Source organism: Chiloscyllium punctatum, chromosome 4, assembly GCF_047496795.1.
Source record: "Chiloscyllium punctatum isolate Juve2018m chromosome 4, sChiPun1.3, whole genome shotgun sequence".
In the NCBI taxonomy this organism is placed as follows: Eukaryota; Metazoa; Chordata; class Chondrichthyes; order Orectolobiformes; family Hemiscylliidae; genus Chiloscyllium; species Chiloscyllium punctatum.
In genome coordinates, this window is record NC_092742.1 from 47115326 (window position 1) to 47134268 (window position 18943).

Sequence of the window (18943 nt, forward strand, 5' to 3'; positions counted from 1 at the left end):
TCCCCTTCCTGGACCTCTCCATCTCCATTAGTGACGACCGACTTGACACTGACATTTTTTACAAACCCACTGACTCCCATAGCTACCTGGATTACACCTCTTCCCACCCTATCTCTTGCAAAAATGCCATCCCGTATTCCCAATTTCTCCGCCTCCGCCGTATCTGCTCCCAGGAGGACCAGTTCCACCATAGGACACACCAGATGGCCTCCTCCTTTAGAGACCGCAATTTCCCTTCCCACGTGGTTAAAGATGCCCTCTAACGCATCTCATCCACATCCCGCACCTCCGCCCTCAGACCCCACCCCTCCAACCGTAACAAGGACAGAACGCCCCTGGTGCTCACCTTCCACCCTACCAACCTTTGCATAAACCAAATCATCCACCGATATTTCCATCACCTCCAAACAGACCCCACCACCAGGAATATATTTCCCTCCTCACCCATTTCCACCTTCTGCAAAGACCGTTCCCTCCGTGACTACCTGGTCAGGTCCACGCCCCCCTACAACCCACCCTCCCATCCTTGCACTTTCCCCTGCCACCGCAGGAACTGTAAAACCTGCGCCCACACCTCCTCCCTCACCTCTATCCAAGGCCCTAAAGGAGCCTTCCACATCCATCAAAGTTTCACCTGCACATCCACCAATATCATTTATTGTATCCGTTGCTCCCGATGCGGTCTCCTCTACATTGGGGAGACTGGGCGCCTCCTAGCAGAGCGCTTTAGGGAACATCTCCGAGACACCCACACCAATCAACCAAACCGCCCCGTGGCCCAACATTTCAACTCCCCCTCCCACTCTGCCGAGGACATGGAGGTCCTGGGCCTCCTTCACCGCCGCTCCCTCACCACCAGACGCCTGGAGGAAGAACGCCTCATCTTCCGCCTCGGAACACTTCAACCCCAGGGCATCAATGTGGACTTCAACAGCTTCCTCATTTCCCCTTCCCCCTCCTCATCCTAGTTTCAAACTTCCAGCTCAGTTACTGTCTCCTTGACTTGTCCGACCTGCCTATCTTCTTTTCCACCTATCCACTGCACCCTCTCCTCCTTGACCTATCACCTTCATCTCCTCCCCCACTCACCCATTGTACTCTATGCTACTCTCTCCCCACCCCCACCCTCCTCTAGCTTATCTCTCCATGCTTCAGGCTCACTGCCTTTATTCCTGATGAAGGGCTTTTGCCCGAAACGTTGATTTCGCTGCTCGTTGGATGCTGCCTGAACTGCTGTGCTCTTCCAGCACCACTAATCCAGTATTCAGTCCATCAAGCCTGCTCAGTTCTTCAATTTCATCGTGACTGATCCTCCAGCTCAAAGCCATTTGGTTCCCTGTTCACATAGCCCTTTACATCTTCAGTGTCTAGAAATCTTTTCCCTTCTTAAATATATTCAGTGACTTTATCTCTACCACCTCATGTAAATTCTACAAGGCCACCATCTTCTGAATAATTTCTCATCATCTCAGTCCTAAAAGGTCCACCATTTAAATCATCAATATTCTGACACCATGGCTCATTATTCTAGACCCAGTTAGGGGAACATCTTTGGTGGAGAAAATCAAATGCCTTGGAGTTACGATAACTGACAACCTGTCCTGGTCTTCCCAAGTAGTTGCGACGACCAAGGCGGCACAACAATGCCTCTTCTTCCTCAGGCGGCTCAGGAGATTTAGCAGGTCCATCAGGACCCTCACCAACTTCTATAGATGCACAACTGAAAGCATACTGTCCAGGTGCCTAATGGCTCTGCTTAGGATCATAGGAAACGACCGAGGGTAGATTGCACATCTTTCATCCATGAAGTTAATCTTTCATCCATGAAGTCAAGAGCGTGATGCTGGAAAAGCACAGGTCAGGCAGCATCCGAGGAGTAGGAGAATCGACGTTTCAGGCATAAGCCCTTCATTAGATTTTCGAAACTTCGATTCTCCTGCTCCTCGGATGCTGCCTGACCTGCTATGCTTTTCCAGCACCACATTCTTGACTCTGATCTTCAGCATCTGCAGTCCTCACTTTCTCCTACTTCCATTCATGGAATCCATTTACATGGCTCGCTGCTGGGGAAAGGCTGCCAACACCAAAGACCTTTCGCATCCCAGTAATAATCTCCTACAATCTTTTCCATCCGGCAAAAGATACAGAAGCCTGGACATATGCACCAGTAGGTTAAGGGACAGCTTCTTCCCGACCATTATTAGACTACTGAATGGAATCTTTAGCCTCAAATAATACTGATCTTGCTAACATTGATCTCTCTTGTACACTCAGTGCAATGTTACCAGCATGCCTCCATCGAAATCTTTTATTCTGTACATCCTTGCTAACTATGATCTGCCTATACTGCTTGTAAACAAAGCTTTTCACTGTATTTTGTACAAGCGACAATAAAATCAATCAAAATCAATCCACTATCCCTACATCCATTCTTTCCAGCATAGTCAGAATTTTATTTGGTTCAATGGGATCCCTTTTCACTCTTCTGAACTCTAGTGAACATAAAAACACTGTTTACTGTCTACCTTAGCAACCAACATCTGCTGCTGGGCCTCAATCTGGTGCTGTTGTCTGGAAGCCATTTCTTGCAGTTCTGAAAGTGTCAGCTCCACCCGAGGATTACCACCCTGTGTTAACAAAAATGAGATGTTAGCATTTGTGGGAATTTTGTAATTGAAAGGCTTATATTGAATTAACCAAAAACAGTCAATAGTGGAGAATTGCTCAAACCACCTACAAATTTCCCACTTTTAATGCCAATTGCTGCTAAGTTCAATAATTGAGATGCATAAACAATGCCACTACAAGAAACAACAGAAATTTAAAAAATTTTACTTACCTCAGAATATAGGCTAACTTTTTAAAAACATTATTTTTCCTTGTAGAATAAATGCCATCTAATTCTCACCAGTGTGTGTTAAATCACATCTCCCTTAACTAATTCAAAAGCTTGTACTCCATTAAACTTCAAGTCCTCTTAATTTGTACAACCAGTTTCATAGATATAAGATACTTAGACACCGAAGACCTTTCAGTTCATCATTTCCATGCTATTCAATGACAAGCTAGTCTCAACTTCCTGTACTAGGTCGACAGGTCATGGTTCATCCAGTAAACATTTAAGTACTTATTATACATGATTCTTACCCTTTTAAAAAGGTGAGTTTCAGACTCCACCACCTTTTTAAAAAGCAAATCATTTGCCCCCATACCACTATCCAGATGAAAATTTTGCTTCGCCTGCTGCCCTCTAATCCATCCACCAATTATTTGAAATCTATGCTCCTGGCTTTTTTATCTCTTTGGTAGGTTGAATAAATTGTTCCTATTTATTTTACCAAGGTGCCATGGAATTTTATACCTCTGTTTTAAGGTTAGCTATCCAACCTTCCTTCAACACTAAAAGCTTTTCCAATTCAGGTAGCATCCAAGAAAATCTCAGTCCCAACCCTCCAGCATAATCATGTATTTCTTGTCAAGTGGTAGCAGAATTGTTTGCAATATTCAAGGCACAGTCTAATTAGAGTTGTTTACAAATTCTGAACATTTTCTACCTCCGTTAAAAAAAGGGTTGTCTCTGCCTTCTTAACCATCTTATTTATCTATCCTGTTATTATTAATGATCTGTGAACATAAACATCTCGGTCTGTTTTTTTTTTGTCTACACTGCTCAGTATCTTCCCACTCATTCTTCATTGCCTTGGATTTTAGCTCCTCCCAAAATATATTAACACGACATTTTTGACAGCATTTCATTTTTTTGCTTTTCTGTTAAATAGCCAAAATGCAAATTTTAGATTAAAAAGAAATGAGGAGGAGGTTATACAGCTGTTCAAACTCTCTCTACAATTCAATGAGATCATGCTGATCTTCTAATTCCCTACTCTTTCTGCATTACTACATAACCTTTCATGTTTTTATTATGCAGAAATCTGTCAATCTTAAATATGGATATTTTCAACAATCCAATATTCACAATGATCTGTGGCAGAGATTCACCAGCCTTTGAGATATTTCTGCTCATCTCAATCCTAAATGGCCTGTTCCTTTTTTGATGCTGTACCACCTGGCTTTAGATTTGTCATGCACTGCAATGACACTGCATCTTTCAAATAAATCACCTCCCGTTCTTCTAAACACCAGAGAAACAAGTTCCAGTCTATTGAATTTTCAGTATAGAAGAACCCTTCTATTCCAGGAATTAGTTTGGTGAAACTGTTGCTCTGGCTTTGGGAAGTATATCTTTCCTGAGGTAAGACTTCGCAATACTCAGGTGCGGTCTGACATTTTACTGATCATAGCATATTAATATCCTCTTGTGATAAGGGCCAATATATATTTTGCCTACTCATTTGCTTGCTGTACTTCTATGTTAACTTTCAGTGGCTCAAACTTCAAAGGGATTTGGATATCCTCATTTAACACTTCACAGCCCCTGGCCATAGAAATACTCTTTCAGCTTTTCAAAGTGGGTAACCTCACATGTCTACATGTTGTGTGCCATTCCCCAAATGTACCTGTAAATTTGGAATTGTTACAGTTCATCCCCACATTCAAATCAACTGGATGGATTCTGAATAGCTGGGGCTCAAGAATAGGTTCTTGCAGTACCGTGCAAGTCATAGTCTGCAAAACTAAAAATGACCTATTTAATCTGACATGGATTTTTGTCTGTTAACAATGCTCAAACCATGCCAGAATAGTCTTCAATTCACATTCTAATTTTGTTTAATAAACTCATGTGGAACGTTCCCAAAAGCCTTCTGAAAAATCTGAACAGATCAACACCTACTCACTCTGTTTTTACTTATTTTGCCATTACATCTTCAAAAAATCTTTAACAGATCTGGGAGATATGATTTCCTTTTTATAAATCTATGTTGATCTGCCTAATCTGTTATTTTCTAAGCATCCCATTATAACATACTGCATACAATCTAACATTCCTTCTATGAAAGGCACAAACTCAACAAATCTGTTGTTCCCCACTTCCTTCTTTCTTCCTTTCTTTAGAGGGTTAGATTTCTGAACATTCCTGCCTGCAGATAAGAATTCACAGAATTTTAAAATAGCCATCAATGCATTTACTATCTTGACAGCCATTTCTTTCAACAGCTTAGGATTTAGATCAGGACCAGTGCATTTATCTATTTAATATTTCTCACATTTTAAAAACTAATATTAATGCCTTGTAGTTTTCATTCACAATAGTCCTTTGATTCTCTATTATCTCTGGAAGTTTAATAGTATTTTTCTCTGTGAAGACAGTCATGAAGTATTTGTTTAGTTTGTTTCGCTTAGACACTTGCACAAACTACAAAAAGTAAGGGATTAAGCATTGAACCCTCTAGAAACCCACTGGCAGCAGTCTTTGGATCACAAAACATAAGGCAACCTCCTGTTACAAAACCAATTTTGGATCCAATTTGCCATTGTCCTTTGCATTCCAAGGTGTTGTTTTTTTTTGACTAGCTTGCAGTCTCACAGGAACTTGTCAAAAGTGTTGGTAAAATCCATGTAAATCACACCTTTCAACTTGGCCTCACCAAATCTGCTTGTCATCTCAAAAGATTTAACAGTCCCAGACATGACACTGCCTTAACCATCCCGTATTGACTTTCCTTGATTAAATCACACTTGTCGAAATGAAAATTTACATTGCCTCGCAAAATTGATTTCAATCATTTTTCTGCAGCTAGAATGAAGATAATTGGCCTATAATTTTTTTAGATTATCCTCGTTTCCCTTTCAAACAACAATATGATGCTGACCACCTTCCAATTCTCTGACAGCACTCTTGCAGTCAGGGAGAATCGATACATGACTATCAGAGACTTTGCAATTTCCTTCCTTGCTTGCTTTTCCCACAAATATAGGATATATTTCATTTACCTTGGGAGACAGCAAACCCTTTAAAACATCCTATTTGTCCAATTCAATACTTCACATTCTTCTTAGTGATTACATCATGATCAACTCTTTTTTTCTGAGAAGAGAACCTTCATTAAGGATTTTCCCCACATCCCCATCCTCTGCACAAAGATTATTCTACTCTTTCCCCATTTAAGATCTTGCTGGCTCTGTACTCACATAAGCTTCTATCTCATCTTCCCGTATATGCACGCATACAACATCAGTTTTTTGCAATTTAATTGCTCATTCAAAATGAAATACTGAAATTTCAATAGTAGCAAGATAACAAATTGTCTGAACAATTTTAGCATACAATGAAAAAACTTCTCACTTCTGTCAGGACCAAATTATCAAATCATACAATGCACTTCTGGATGCATTCTAGGGGCAGAAAATATTTTTGAAGAGTGAATTTTTTTACTTTTAAGAAAAACACTAAAATTGTCCAACAGTAATGTTGCTGGCAATGTTCATTCTCTTGAAGGAAGGAACTAGTTTTTGGGATAATATATGGCTCAGGAGATAAATGTACCTTGTGGGTTATACTGATGCATTCGGACTGGGAAGTTCAATCCACCAGGAATGTCTGCAAGATGTCTTACTAAAGCATGATCAAACTATTTCTGATGTAATGTCTGCATGTGTCAGGTAAATACAAGATTAAAAGGTTTATATCCTGTATTGGTGAACAGCCACCTGCTGTAACAGATCTGAGTTCGCATATGCAAAGTGGTAACTGGACCAGATACAAAAACTAAATCCTGGGACAAGTTCTTTTTAGAAAACATAAGAAAGAAATAGAGCATTCAAATGGGCAAAATTGGAATTTTCTTTTCTGATCAAGTTTCACAGGCTGTCTTCATAATGGACTTTCACATTATCAACAGGTCCACTCTCACGTACACTTGCATGTGAGGCAGTAAAAATAGCAAATGATCTTGCAAAATTTTGATGTGAACTTTAAGTTTACAGCAAAATATCACAATCTCAACAGCAAAGACGATAGGAAATAATGTCAAGATAGCTTTGTGGAATCAAGTGCTTTTATAAATATCATTGGCTGGCACACAGCTCAAAATTACTGCAGAAAATTAGACAATGCACAATACTAAAATGGGCGGCACGGTGGCACAGTGGTTAGCACTGCTGCCTCACAGCGCCAGAGACCCGGGTTCAATTCCCGCCTCAGGCGACTCTCTGTGTGGAGTTTGCACATTCTCCCCGTGTCTGCGTGGGTTTCCTCCGGGTGCTCCGGTTTCCTCCCACAGTCCAAAGATGTGCAGGTTAGGTGAATTGGCCATGCTAAATTGCCCGTAGTGTTAGGTAAGGGGTAGATGTAGGGGTATGGGTGGGTTGCGCTTCGGCGGGGCGGTGTGGACTTGTTGGGCCGAAGGGCCTGTTTCCACACTGTAAGTAATCTAAAATGTTTTGAGAGAGCACCCTGAAAATAAAATCTTAACATTTGCTATGAAACAATATAAAGTATAGTTGAATACTTTTTAACCAGCATCTGAAGGTGTCCTTGATATATTTAGTTTTGAATTGAAGTTCTGACAAACATTTTTGAAATTTGTACATAATTGTGAAAAGCACTGATAATGCTGTCAGGACAAACTGTTCTAGATTTGAATTGCCAACGGAATGATTTAACAAGCAGTTTTCACATTCTACTGAAGGAGATAAAAGGACTGGAATGCGGTAGTCGATAGCAGAGTTTCCTAGGGTTGGACGGTTTTAGATTTGATATCAGGAATCTGCAGCCCGAGACATTCAGGGAGGCTACTCAAGGATACATGGATGTTAGCGATGCTGGATAGCAACAGACATTGGAAAGTTTCTGTGTCAGTTTAAAAATTGAAACTTCATGAAAACACTTTTGCAAGGACTTGTTGATTTACTGCCACTGTGCTTAAATCACATTTTCAAGGTTCTGTTTAACATATGATCCCTACGCTCTCATCACATCAAACTCTGCACTTTTACCATCATATTTATCATAAAGCTGTTATCCTGAGTCTAAAATCACCTGAGTTCAAAATTACTGTGTTCAAAGGCATCTGCATTTCCAACCCCAGCTACCTTATATGGTCTGTTGCCACATACAACTTTGTGATTCTGCTCCAGTGTTGTGTTCCCTCTCTTGATCCTAGTTGTCATCTCAGCTGTCTACCTAGCTTCTCATTTCTGCTGGTTCTACTTCCATCTATGCCAGTCTTCAGTTCACCCTCACCAAGATTTGTTTTCTAGCAGAAAGGTAGGAAACATACCATCTTTTTTCAAAAAAACAGATTAACCTTGAGACCCATTAACTGATCCCTTGACTTGATTCACATTAAACTACTGACGACCCAATTTTTCACTTCAATTAATATTGTTAAGTTCTCTCTCTGCCATCTTCATTCCTTGACTTAAAAAAATACACAAACTTTTTTATATATAGATAAAAAATTAATACTTATTGGAGAATTTGGATTTTGAACTAGTGGCACGTGGGCTTTGGAATCCATTCATAAACACAGACCAATAATGGACTTGTCAGTATTTTTGGAGCCATGATTTGTTTTATACCACATTGATAAATGGAGTCCCTGGGTTAATAATAAAGATTTGTTTGCGAAGGGAAAGCTACAAGTGTGTGCACAGTAATCACTTAAAAGCATTAACTTGTTTTCAGTCCCCTGTTGAGGTTGGAGTTTACATATTTCACACAATGTAATCGGTTGCCCTTTCTATACTGGAGTAGTTTGCTTTAGTTGTTCTAACACTTCAGAACCAAATGCAATAAGTTTGTCATCTGTAACAGATATCTTTAAAGCATTTCTGGATTGGATCTACTTTCAATGTGGTAAACTTGAAAGAGTCATAACATTGAAGAATACATTTCCTAGAACATAAATAGTTTAAGAAATTGAGAAAAATGTTAGGGAACTTCCTGATACATGTATGGTGCATCTTCATGAAGCAAACCTCAAAGAGAAGTTACTCTGATACCAAAATTTGGAACGAAGATGGACAAAAAGCTCAATAAAGTCTTTGTGATGTTTGTAAATCACCTTTGTCTTGCAGTGTAGGCAGTTTCTGTACACCTTCTGCTTTGGTAGTTTCAGGTCTAATACCATTTGAAGAGTTGACTGATCCAAAGAAATTGATTTGGCTGACATCATATGATACGTATTAGCTACTGAATATTAAGCCTCATCATCTTGTTGTTGCCATGAGCCTATGAAGACTTGTGTTAGGTGTATGTTTAGTTTTCCCAGGAATTGCAACATTAACTGTGACAGAGAGACAATGTGCGAGTTATTTATGTTACAATCCATATGATGTTGGAATAGACCATGGCTAACAGATAATGCAAATGGTAATGAAAAAACTCAACATCTCCCAAAAGGAAAAGTTGGCAGTTCCTGCCACTCTGGTGAAAAATATATGGACTAACATCTATTTTTGCCCTCAAGTTTAGTATGATGCATGGTGAGAGAATTATTAACCTTTATTTCAGATTTTTTAATTTTGAACTAGTGACATGACTTTTGTCTGAAGTGGTTTAATGATTCACTTTTAGATGTTTCTGTAGCAGTGGTCATTTCTTTCTTAAAAAGCAATGAGAGAGATAGTTCAAGGAGGTTAAAGGACATTTGTTTGAATTGGGACAGTGCATGAAAGAATAAAGTAAACAATGCAGTATATCAGGCTTTCAGACAGAATATTCTCAAACATTTTTGGGGGCTTGCCTAACATCCATAGTGTAGAATAAAAAAGCCTTTTAAATTCACTTTGGAGAGTTTTCAGAAGACTTGGCTATACACACAAAACAGTTACTCCAAGAAAGGGAGGTCGGTTAAGATGGTTAAGGAGGTTACCTTAGTGTTAACTTACTGTAGCAGTAAAGTGCCACAAATATACAACTTACAACTGAGTACTGTTTTGAAGTTCAAAACTAGAACTACCAACCCTAATGGTAATCAGTTTTTCCCTCTAGACAATGTCCTCTAGATAAATAACTTCAAAGTAAAACCAAACTCAAGCTACACTCTAGCAAAACAGTTATGGAGATTGCTTGGATAAATAGGACTGAAATGATCTTAAACCATGATTGTATTAAACAGGCTTGATGAGCTGAACGGCCTACTCCTGTTCTTCTGCTTTTCTTCCTTATGGTACTGGCTTCGCAACCCAACTGTCATGACCTCAGGAAGGATACTAGATCATGGCAATTATGAGAAAAGGGCAATATGAACAGCAATAAATACTCTCAGTATCAGTAACATACAAAGAACAGATAATGTTTAGGAGAAAGGTAAAAGATCCCAAACACATTAAATTATGACTGGACAGAGGTTTTTAAAACTTCCTGATTCTGTTATTTAACAGCTTCATGACTAGGTCGTTCAGAAAACTATCCTCATTTCAGCTTGCAGTTTTTGAATGCAAGAGGCTGGTAAGATGCAAGTTTTAATCTGTCAGTTTATAGTGACAAGAATGTTCAGCTAAAAGTCACTTACATCACTGACCACCTCAAATCAACTTTGCTACTTTTCTGTTAGGCTGCTCATTGCCTAGCAGCTTTGAAGCAAACTTATACAACACTTCTCAATTGTGTCATTCTTTGCATAAACATGACATAACATACAATTTACTTGTGCTGAACTGTATTCCACTAAATCACAATATCTATGAATCTGTTAAGTTCTGCTGACTTAGATAGCTCTTTTTATATAAACTTTGGTATACCAACAAAGCATGAATAATGCTCAACATGAATTCCAGAAAATAATTTTAGAAATTTAAAATTGGAAAATAAGAGCAAGTGTAGGCCATTCGGCCCTTCGAGCCTGCTCCTCCACTTAATATGATCATGGCTGATCATCCAACGCAGTACCCCATTTCCTCTTTTTCCTCATACCCTTTGATGCCTTGAGCCCCAAAATCTGTATTTAACTTCTTCTTGAAAACATTCCACAATTTGGTCTCAACCGCTTTCTGTGGCAGTGAATTCTACCAGTTCACCACACTTGTGTGAACATATTTCTCCTCCTTTGTCCTAAATGGCCTACTCCATACCCTTAAGGCTGTGGCCCCTAGTTCTGGACTCCGTGGTCATTGGGAACATCTATCCTGGTTTTACCCTGTCTTGTCCTAAACCAATGAGGTTTGCAGATTTCTGTCCCCCATTCTTCCAAACTCCAGTGAATACAGTGCTATCCATTCTAGTATCTCTCATATTTCAATCCTGCCATCCCCAGAATCAGTCTGTTAAATCTTTATGGCACTCTATTCATTGCCAAAATTTCCTTCCTCTGATGAAGGGATATCAAAATACATAATACTCCAAGTGTACATGAATCCTCTCACTATGAGGACCTTTTGCTTTCTTCACTGCCTAGTTACTTTCTGTGAGTGGTGTATAATGACATCCAGGTCTCATTGCACTTCTTTCTTTTCCAATCTATCACCTTTCAGATAATAATCTGTATGCCCATCTTTGCTAACAAAGTGGATAATCTCAGATTTATCCATACCATACTTCACTGGCCAAGCATCAGCCCACTCACTCAATTTGCCAAATCACACTTAAACCATCTCTGCACCGTATTCTGTGTTCATCCTCCCAGCCAGCTGTCTTCCTTCATTAAAAATTATTAATATATTTTGTGAATAGCGGAAGTCCCTGTGTACCCCGCTAATCACTGCCTGCCACTCTGGGGGGAAAAAAAAGACTAATATTCTTATTCTTTACTTCCGGTCTGACAACAAGTTCTCTGTCCATTTCAGTATACTATTCCCCCACACCATGCGCTTTAATTTTACATGGATCCTTATTGAATACCTTCTGAAAGCCCAAGTAAATCCTACCTATTGTCTTCCCCTTATCAATTCTACTAGTTACATCCTCAAACAGATTTATCAAGTATTCCTCTTTGGTAAATCCCTTCCGACTCTATCCAATTCTCTCACTGGTTTCCAAGTGCTCTGCTGTTAAACCTTTTATAATGGATTCTAACATTTGCCACATTAATCATATCAAAATAGCTGGTCTATAATTCTCTACGCCTTTTCTTTTAAATAGCAAAGTTACATTCGCTACCCTCCAATCCAAAGGAGCGGTTTATAAATTTATAGAATCTTGAAAGTGATTACCAATGCATCTTTTTCTCAGGTAACCTCCTCTGGAATGTAGGCTTTCAATCCCACCAATTTCTCCAACACCACTTTCCTATTGAAATAGATTTTCTCATGTTCCTCCCTCTCACTAGACCCGGTGCTCTCCAACATTTTTGGGAAATGATTGGTGTCTTTCTTTGCACATACTTTAGTGAGGATTTAGACAGGTTAGGAGTGTGGGCAAAGAAGTGGCAGATGAAGTGGCAGATCATGCACTTTGGTAGGAAGAATAGCGGCATGGACTATTTTCTAAATGGGGAGGAGATTCAGAAATCTGAAGTGCAGAGCGACATGGAACTCTTTGTTCAGGTTTCTCTTAAGGTAAACTTGCAGGTTGAGTTGGTAGTTAGGAAGGCAAATACAATGTTGGCATTCATCGCGACTGAACTAGAATTTAAAAGCAGGGAATGTACTTTTGAGATTTTACAAAGATCTGGTCAGATCACATTTAGAGAATTGAGAGCAATTTAGGGCCCCATACCTCAAGAAGGATGCATAGGATCTGGAGCGAGACGAGAGGAGGTTAATGAGAATGATCCCGAATGAGGAATGTTTGAGGACTCTGGAGCTATACGCGATGGAGTTTAGAAGGACGACGAGAGATCTGATTGAAACTTATAGAATACTGAACAGCCTGACAGAATAGATGCTGGGAAGATGTTTCAATTGGCAGGACAGAAGAGGACCCGAGGGCACAACCTTGGAGTAAAGGGAAGACCTTTCAGAATGGAGATTAGGAGAAACTTCTTTAGACAGAGTGGTGAATTTGTGGAATTCATTGCCACAGAAGGCTGTGAAGGTCAGGTCACAGAGTATATTTAAAACTGAGTTAGATAAGTTCTTGATTTCCAAGGGGATCAAAGGCTACAGGGAGAAAGTGGGAAAATAGGGTTGAAAAACCCATCAGCTATGATAAAATGGTGGAGCAGACTCAGGTCGAATGGCCTAATTTCTGCTCTTATGTTTTATGGTTTTATATCTTATGTCTAAGGAAACCAAGGCTGAGAGAGTTCAACCATGTTGAGTTTCAAGGGAGTAAGGCGAGGCTGGATAGTCTCTACTTTAACTCTAGGAGTACGAGAGGTAAGACAAATAAGATAAGGGCTTGGATTGACATGTGGACTTGCCATGTTGTTGCTATCACAGAGGTGTAGTTGAGGGAAGGGACAGGACTGACAACTCAACATCCTGCACACAGGATCTTCAGGCAGGACAGGCAAATGTGTAAATGAGTACATCACATCAGTCTTCACTCGGAGAAGGAGGATATAAGTATAGAATCAGGAACATGGACTGAGAGACAGAGAAACATGAAACGTAATAGGCCATTTGACCTCTCAAAACAGCTCTGCCATTCAATATAGCCAATCGAGTTTAATACCCAAATCCCACCATCCCCTCTCAAATACCCCTTGATCCCTTTAGCCACAAGAGCTGTAACCACTTTCTGTGGTAATGAATTCCAAAGACTCATTGCTCTCTGGGTGAAGAGATTTCTCCTCATCAGTCCTAAAAGGTTTACCTCGTATCCTGAAGATATGACCCCTGGTTCTGAACTCCTCTCACCATCTGGAACATACTTCCTGCATCTAACCTGTCTAGTCCTGTTAGAATCTTATAGGTTTCTCTAAGATCCCCTCCCCGATCCCCCACCCAACTCCCATCATCTTTCTAAACCCTAGTGAATATAATCCTAACCACTTCAATCTCACCTCATACATCAGTCTTGCCAACTAGGAATCACTTTGGTTAACTTTTGTTGCATTCCCTCCACAGCAATAACATCATTCATCAGATAAGAAGCCAAAAACTGCACACAATATTCTCAATGTGGCCTCACAAATGCTCTGTATAATTATAGCAAGACATCCTTGTTCTTGTAGTTGAATCCTTTTGTTATGGAGGTCAACTTAAAACTTGCCTTCTTTACAGTGTGCTGCAGCTATGTGCTTACTTTCAGCAGATAGTGCACAAGGACACCCATGTTTCATTGATCATTCCCCTCTCTCAATTTACAGCTGTTCAAATTATAATCTGCCTTTCTATTTTTGCTCCCAAAGTGGATAAACTCACAGTTATCAACATTACACTGCATTTACCATGCATTTGCCCACTCACTCGGCCTGTCAAAAATCATATTATAACATTTCTGCATCCTCCTCACAACTCACCTTTCCACCCAGCTATGTATGGCCTGGAAATTTTGAGATATTACATTTAGCTCCCTCACTTGAATTAACATATATTGTGAAAAGCTGAGTCCGAATACTGAACCACATTAGTTTCTGCCTGCCAGTCAGAAAACAATTCATTTATTTTCTGTCTGCTAACCAATTTTCTATCCACCTTAATATACTACTCCCAAGTCCCATGCACTTTAATTTTACATATTAATCTCTTATTTGGGACTTTATCAAAAGCCTTCTGAAAGCCCAAATAAACTACATCCATTGCCTCCCCCCCCATCTTCAATCAATGCTATTATTTACATTCTCGAAGAATTCCAGTAGATTAGTCAAGTATGATTTCCCTTTTGTAAATCCATGTGAACATGTCTGATTCTACCACTGATCTGCTATAAAATCCTTGCATCTTCCCCAAAACTAATGTCAGACTCACTGGTCTATAACTCTCTAGTCTTTCTATCTTTACTTTCAAACTGGGGCTACCCTCCAATCTGTAGAAACTGTTTCAGAGTCTAAAAGATCTTGCAAGATAACCACCTACACATCCATTATTTCTAGGACCACTTCCTTAAAGTACACTGGAATGTAGATTATTAAGCTCAGGTGATGATTTAGCCTTCAATCCCATCAATTTCCCTAACACCATTGCTCGACTAATATAGATTTGCTTCAGCTCCCCCGTCCAACTAAATCCCGTGTTCCCTATCATTCCTGGTACGTTATTTTTATCCTCCATGAAGACAGAAGTGAAGCATAAATTTAGTTTGTCAATCATTTCTTTGTTCCCCATTAATCTTATTCTATTTCCCTAATTATGGAAACTTTTACAGTCAGGGTGGTGGTGTGGCTCAGTGGCTAGCACCGTTGCCTCATAGCGCCAGGGACCCAGATTCAATTCCAACCTTGAGTTTCTATCTGTGTCGAGTTTGCACAGTCTCCCTACGTCTGCATGGGTTCCTGACAGGTCCTCCAGGTTCCTTTCCACATCCCAAAGAGGTTAGGTGAACTGGCCATGCTAAATTGTCCATGGTGTCCAGGGATATTCAGGCAAGGTAGATCAACCATGCCAAATGCAAGCTAAGGGGAGAGGATGGGGAACTAGGTTTGGTTGGGAGGTCTTTGGAGGGTCGGTACAGACTTGATGAGCCAAATGGCCTCTTTCACACTCTGGGGCTTCTATGATTCTAACCAGTTCTTGTGTTCTTCACAAGCTTACTCTCATACTCTATATTCCCTGTTAGTCATATCATTGGTCCTGTTTAGTGACTTCTAAACTGTCCCCAAATCTTCAGGTCTATTGTTTTACCTTATCAATTTGTATGCCACTTTTTTTTTTTGCATGTAATACTATTTCCAACTTCCCTTATAAGCCATGGTTGCACCAGACAGGCATAAACAATTTTTGTAATTCACCCATTCGCTCTTTAACTGTTTGCCATTGCCTATCACTGTTATTTCTTTGAGAAATATTTCCTAATCCATCACAACCAAGTCATGCCTCATACCAATGAAGTTTCCTTTATTAAGATTCAGGACTCTAATGTTAGAATCAACTATTGCATACACTATCTTGAAGGATTCTACCATATTATGGTTGTTTTCCCCCAAGAAGTCACACACAAATACCTTACTAATTTTTCCTTTGCATTACACAATATCCAGCCTAAGATGGCTTGTTCTCAAGTTAATTCCTCAAAGTATTGGTCCAGAAAAAACATCCCATACAGAGTCCAGGAATTGCTCATCTACAGTCTTGAGACTAATTAGATTCGTCAAATCAGAACACAAATTAAAGTCACCCATAATTACACATGTTCTTTCACTGTATGCATCTCTGATTTCCTATTTAATGCCAATCCCATCACCACAATAGTTCAGTGGTCTATATATAACCCTGACTCATTTTTTTGCCCCATGGTTTTTGTCAATTCTATCCAAAGATTCTATCTTATTTGAGCTAAGACCTTTCCTGCATATTGTGTTTATATTTTCTTTAATCAGTACTACATATCCATTGACTTTTCCATTTTTGCACATGCTTCCTAAATAATAAATACCCCTGGATATTCAGTTCCTTCCCTGATCACCCTTTAGCCATATCTTTGTAAGCCCAGAGAACCTCGATTATCCAAACGAGATGGGCAGGCACTATTTCATTTGGATAACTGATTATTCGGTTAATCGATTCAATGCCTTTCCTCTGGGGCTCAGAGTTTTCTATTAAGTCTGCTCCCCATTCAGGAGACTAGGTAACACAGCGCATGCATGAGCCCCCCCTCCCCCCGATAGAAATAAACCAGGAAATTATAGACCAGTGAGTCTCACACATCAGTGTTAAATAAACTATTGGGAAATTCTGAAGGATAGAACTGAGAGAAAGGGAAGGTTTGATCAAGGATAGTCAGATGAAAATCATGCCTCACAAACTTTGAGAGGTGGTGACCAGGTGAGCAGTTGATGGGGTTCTGCAAGGTCCTTGAGAAAGTCCCACATGGGAGACTGATAAAGAAGTTAAAAGCACATGGGTTGCAGGGTAACTTGGCAAGTTGGATCCAAAATGACCTTATTGGTAAAACGCTGTCTGAGACACTCTAGATTAATATCTAGTGGTGTAACAAGAGGGATCGGTGCTGGGTTCCATATGGTTTGTCAAACATAAAGGATATAGAAGAAAATTTGGGGATGAGAAGGTTTGATGAGCAAGAGTACAGATGACGTGAAGATTGGCTGGAAGAAGGAAGATGTTAAATTAAGGGTGAACATTGATGCATTGGACAGATGAACAAGTCAGTGACAGATGGAATTAAATGCAAGGTAATACACTTTGGAAGAAGGAAGAAGACAATTACTTGATGATTGGCAGGTCACTAGCAAGGTCAGAGGAACAGTGAGATTTTGGGATGCCTGTCCACAGACCCCTGAAGGTGACAGGACAGATTTGGGGCGGCAGGGTGGCTCAGTGGTTAGCACTGCTGCCTCACAGCACCAGGGTCCCAGGTTCGATTCCAACCTCGAGTGACTGTCTGTGTGGAGTTTGCACATTCTCCCCGTGTCTGTGTGGATTTCCTCCGGGTGCTCCGGTTTCCTCCCACAGTCCAAAAATGTGCAGGTTAGGTGAATTGGCCATGCTAACTTGCCCATAGTGTTAGCTGCATTAGTCAGAGGGAAATGGGTCTGGCTGGGTTACTATTCGGAGGGTTGGTGTGGACTTGTTGGGCCAAAGGGCTTGTTTCCACGCTGTAAAGAATCTAATCTAATCTAATTAATAGGGTAGTGAAGGCAACATATGGGACATTTGCCTTTATCAGTCTTGGCAGTGATAAGAGCAGAGAGGTTATGTTGGAGCTGTACATGACTTTGGTTCGGTCACAGCTGGAGTACTGTGTGCAGTTCTGGTCACTGCACCAGAGGAAGGACGGGACTGCACTGGAGAGGAGATTCACCAGTTTTTCAAGGATTGACCATTTTAGCTACAAAGAGGAACTGGATAAGCTCGGGTTGTTTCGAGTAGAGAAGCCTGAGAGGGGATCTAATTGAAGTGTGTAAGATAACAAGGGGACATGGACAATATTTAAGAAAGAATTGGATAGAGCTCTTAAAGATAGTGGAGTCAAGGGGTATGGAGATAAGGCTGGAACAGGATACTGATTAGGAATGATCAGCCATGATCATATTGAATGGCGGTGCAGGCTCGAAGGGCAGAATGGCCTACTCCTGCATCTATTGTCTATTGTCTAATATTAGACTTGTTACAGTATGGAAACAGGTCCTTCGGCCTAACAAGTCCACACCGACTCTCCGAAGGGTAACCCACCCAGACCCTTACCCTATATTTACCCCTGACTAATGCACCTAACACTACGGGCAATTCACCTGACCTGCACATCTTTGGATTGTGGGAGGAAACTGGAGCACTTGGAGCAAACCTACAGAAATGCGGGGAGAACGTGCAAATTCCACACAGACAGTTGCCTGAGGCGGGAATCAAACCCGGGTCCCTGGCGCTATGAGGCAGCAGTGCTAACCACTGAGCCACCGTGCTGCCCACAATGCTTAGAAAGTACCTGTTCCTCTTAGTTGGAAGGTCAATAACAACAAGGTATAGTTTTAGAACCAACCTATGTATTCAACTGGTGTGCCATTTCTGTTTTCTATCATAACATTACAATTTCTGACCAAAAGGGACCTACATTTGGCTTCACGATCTTTTTTTTAGGAATTGCTACAAAAAGACAAAAAAGAATTCACAACGTTACTGGCATATGCCACAGATGAAATGAAGCAATTACTTTTAGTACAATAATTTTGCAAAATATGATAAAAATTTTAATTTTGCATTTAACCTGACTTTTATGAGAATAGTTTTAGAATGAAACAGAAAAAAAATGAGCTCAAAAGTCAACTGAAACATTCCTGAAGTTATTGGGTTTGAATAGTGAAGATATAACAAAATTTTTAAACTTTGTTCGGAACCAGAATGTTTGACACAGAAAAACAGCAACCTAATAATGAATTGGCAAATGATAGTGTAATACATAATCCCTGTATATTTCTTGGAAGTCTATACACAACGACCTAATGATCACTGAAGCCAATGAAAAACCAGTTTAAATTATCTTCCTTTCTTTTTGCATGTTCTTCCTCCTTTACCCCATTATACTTGAAGATGGCAACATATT

At 40.1% G+C, this 18943-nt stretch overlaps 1 protein-coding gene across 3 annotated transcripts in view; it reads right to left on the reverse strand.

Annotated features, from left to right (window-relative positions):
• Window positions 1–18943, reverse strand: part of ppp1r13bb (protein phosphatase 1, regulatory subunit 13Bb) — a 122905-nt gene that overhangs the window by 60918 nt on the left and 43044 nt on the right. For all 3 annotated transcript variants that reach the window (XM_072568599.1, XM_072568598.1, XM_072568600.1), the window contains exon 5: window positions 2526–2627. In XM_072568599.1, coding sequence (XP_072424700.1) covers window positions 2526–2627 — 102 coding nt within the window. The remainder of the gene's footprint in view (window positions 1–2525; window positions 2628–18943) is intronic.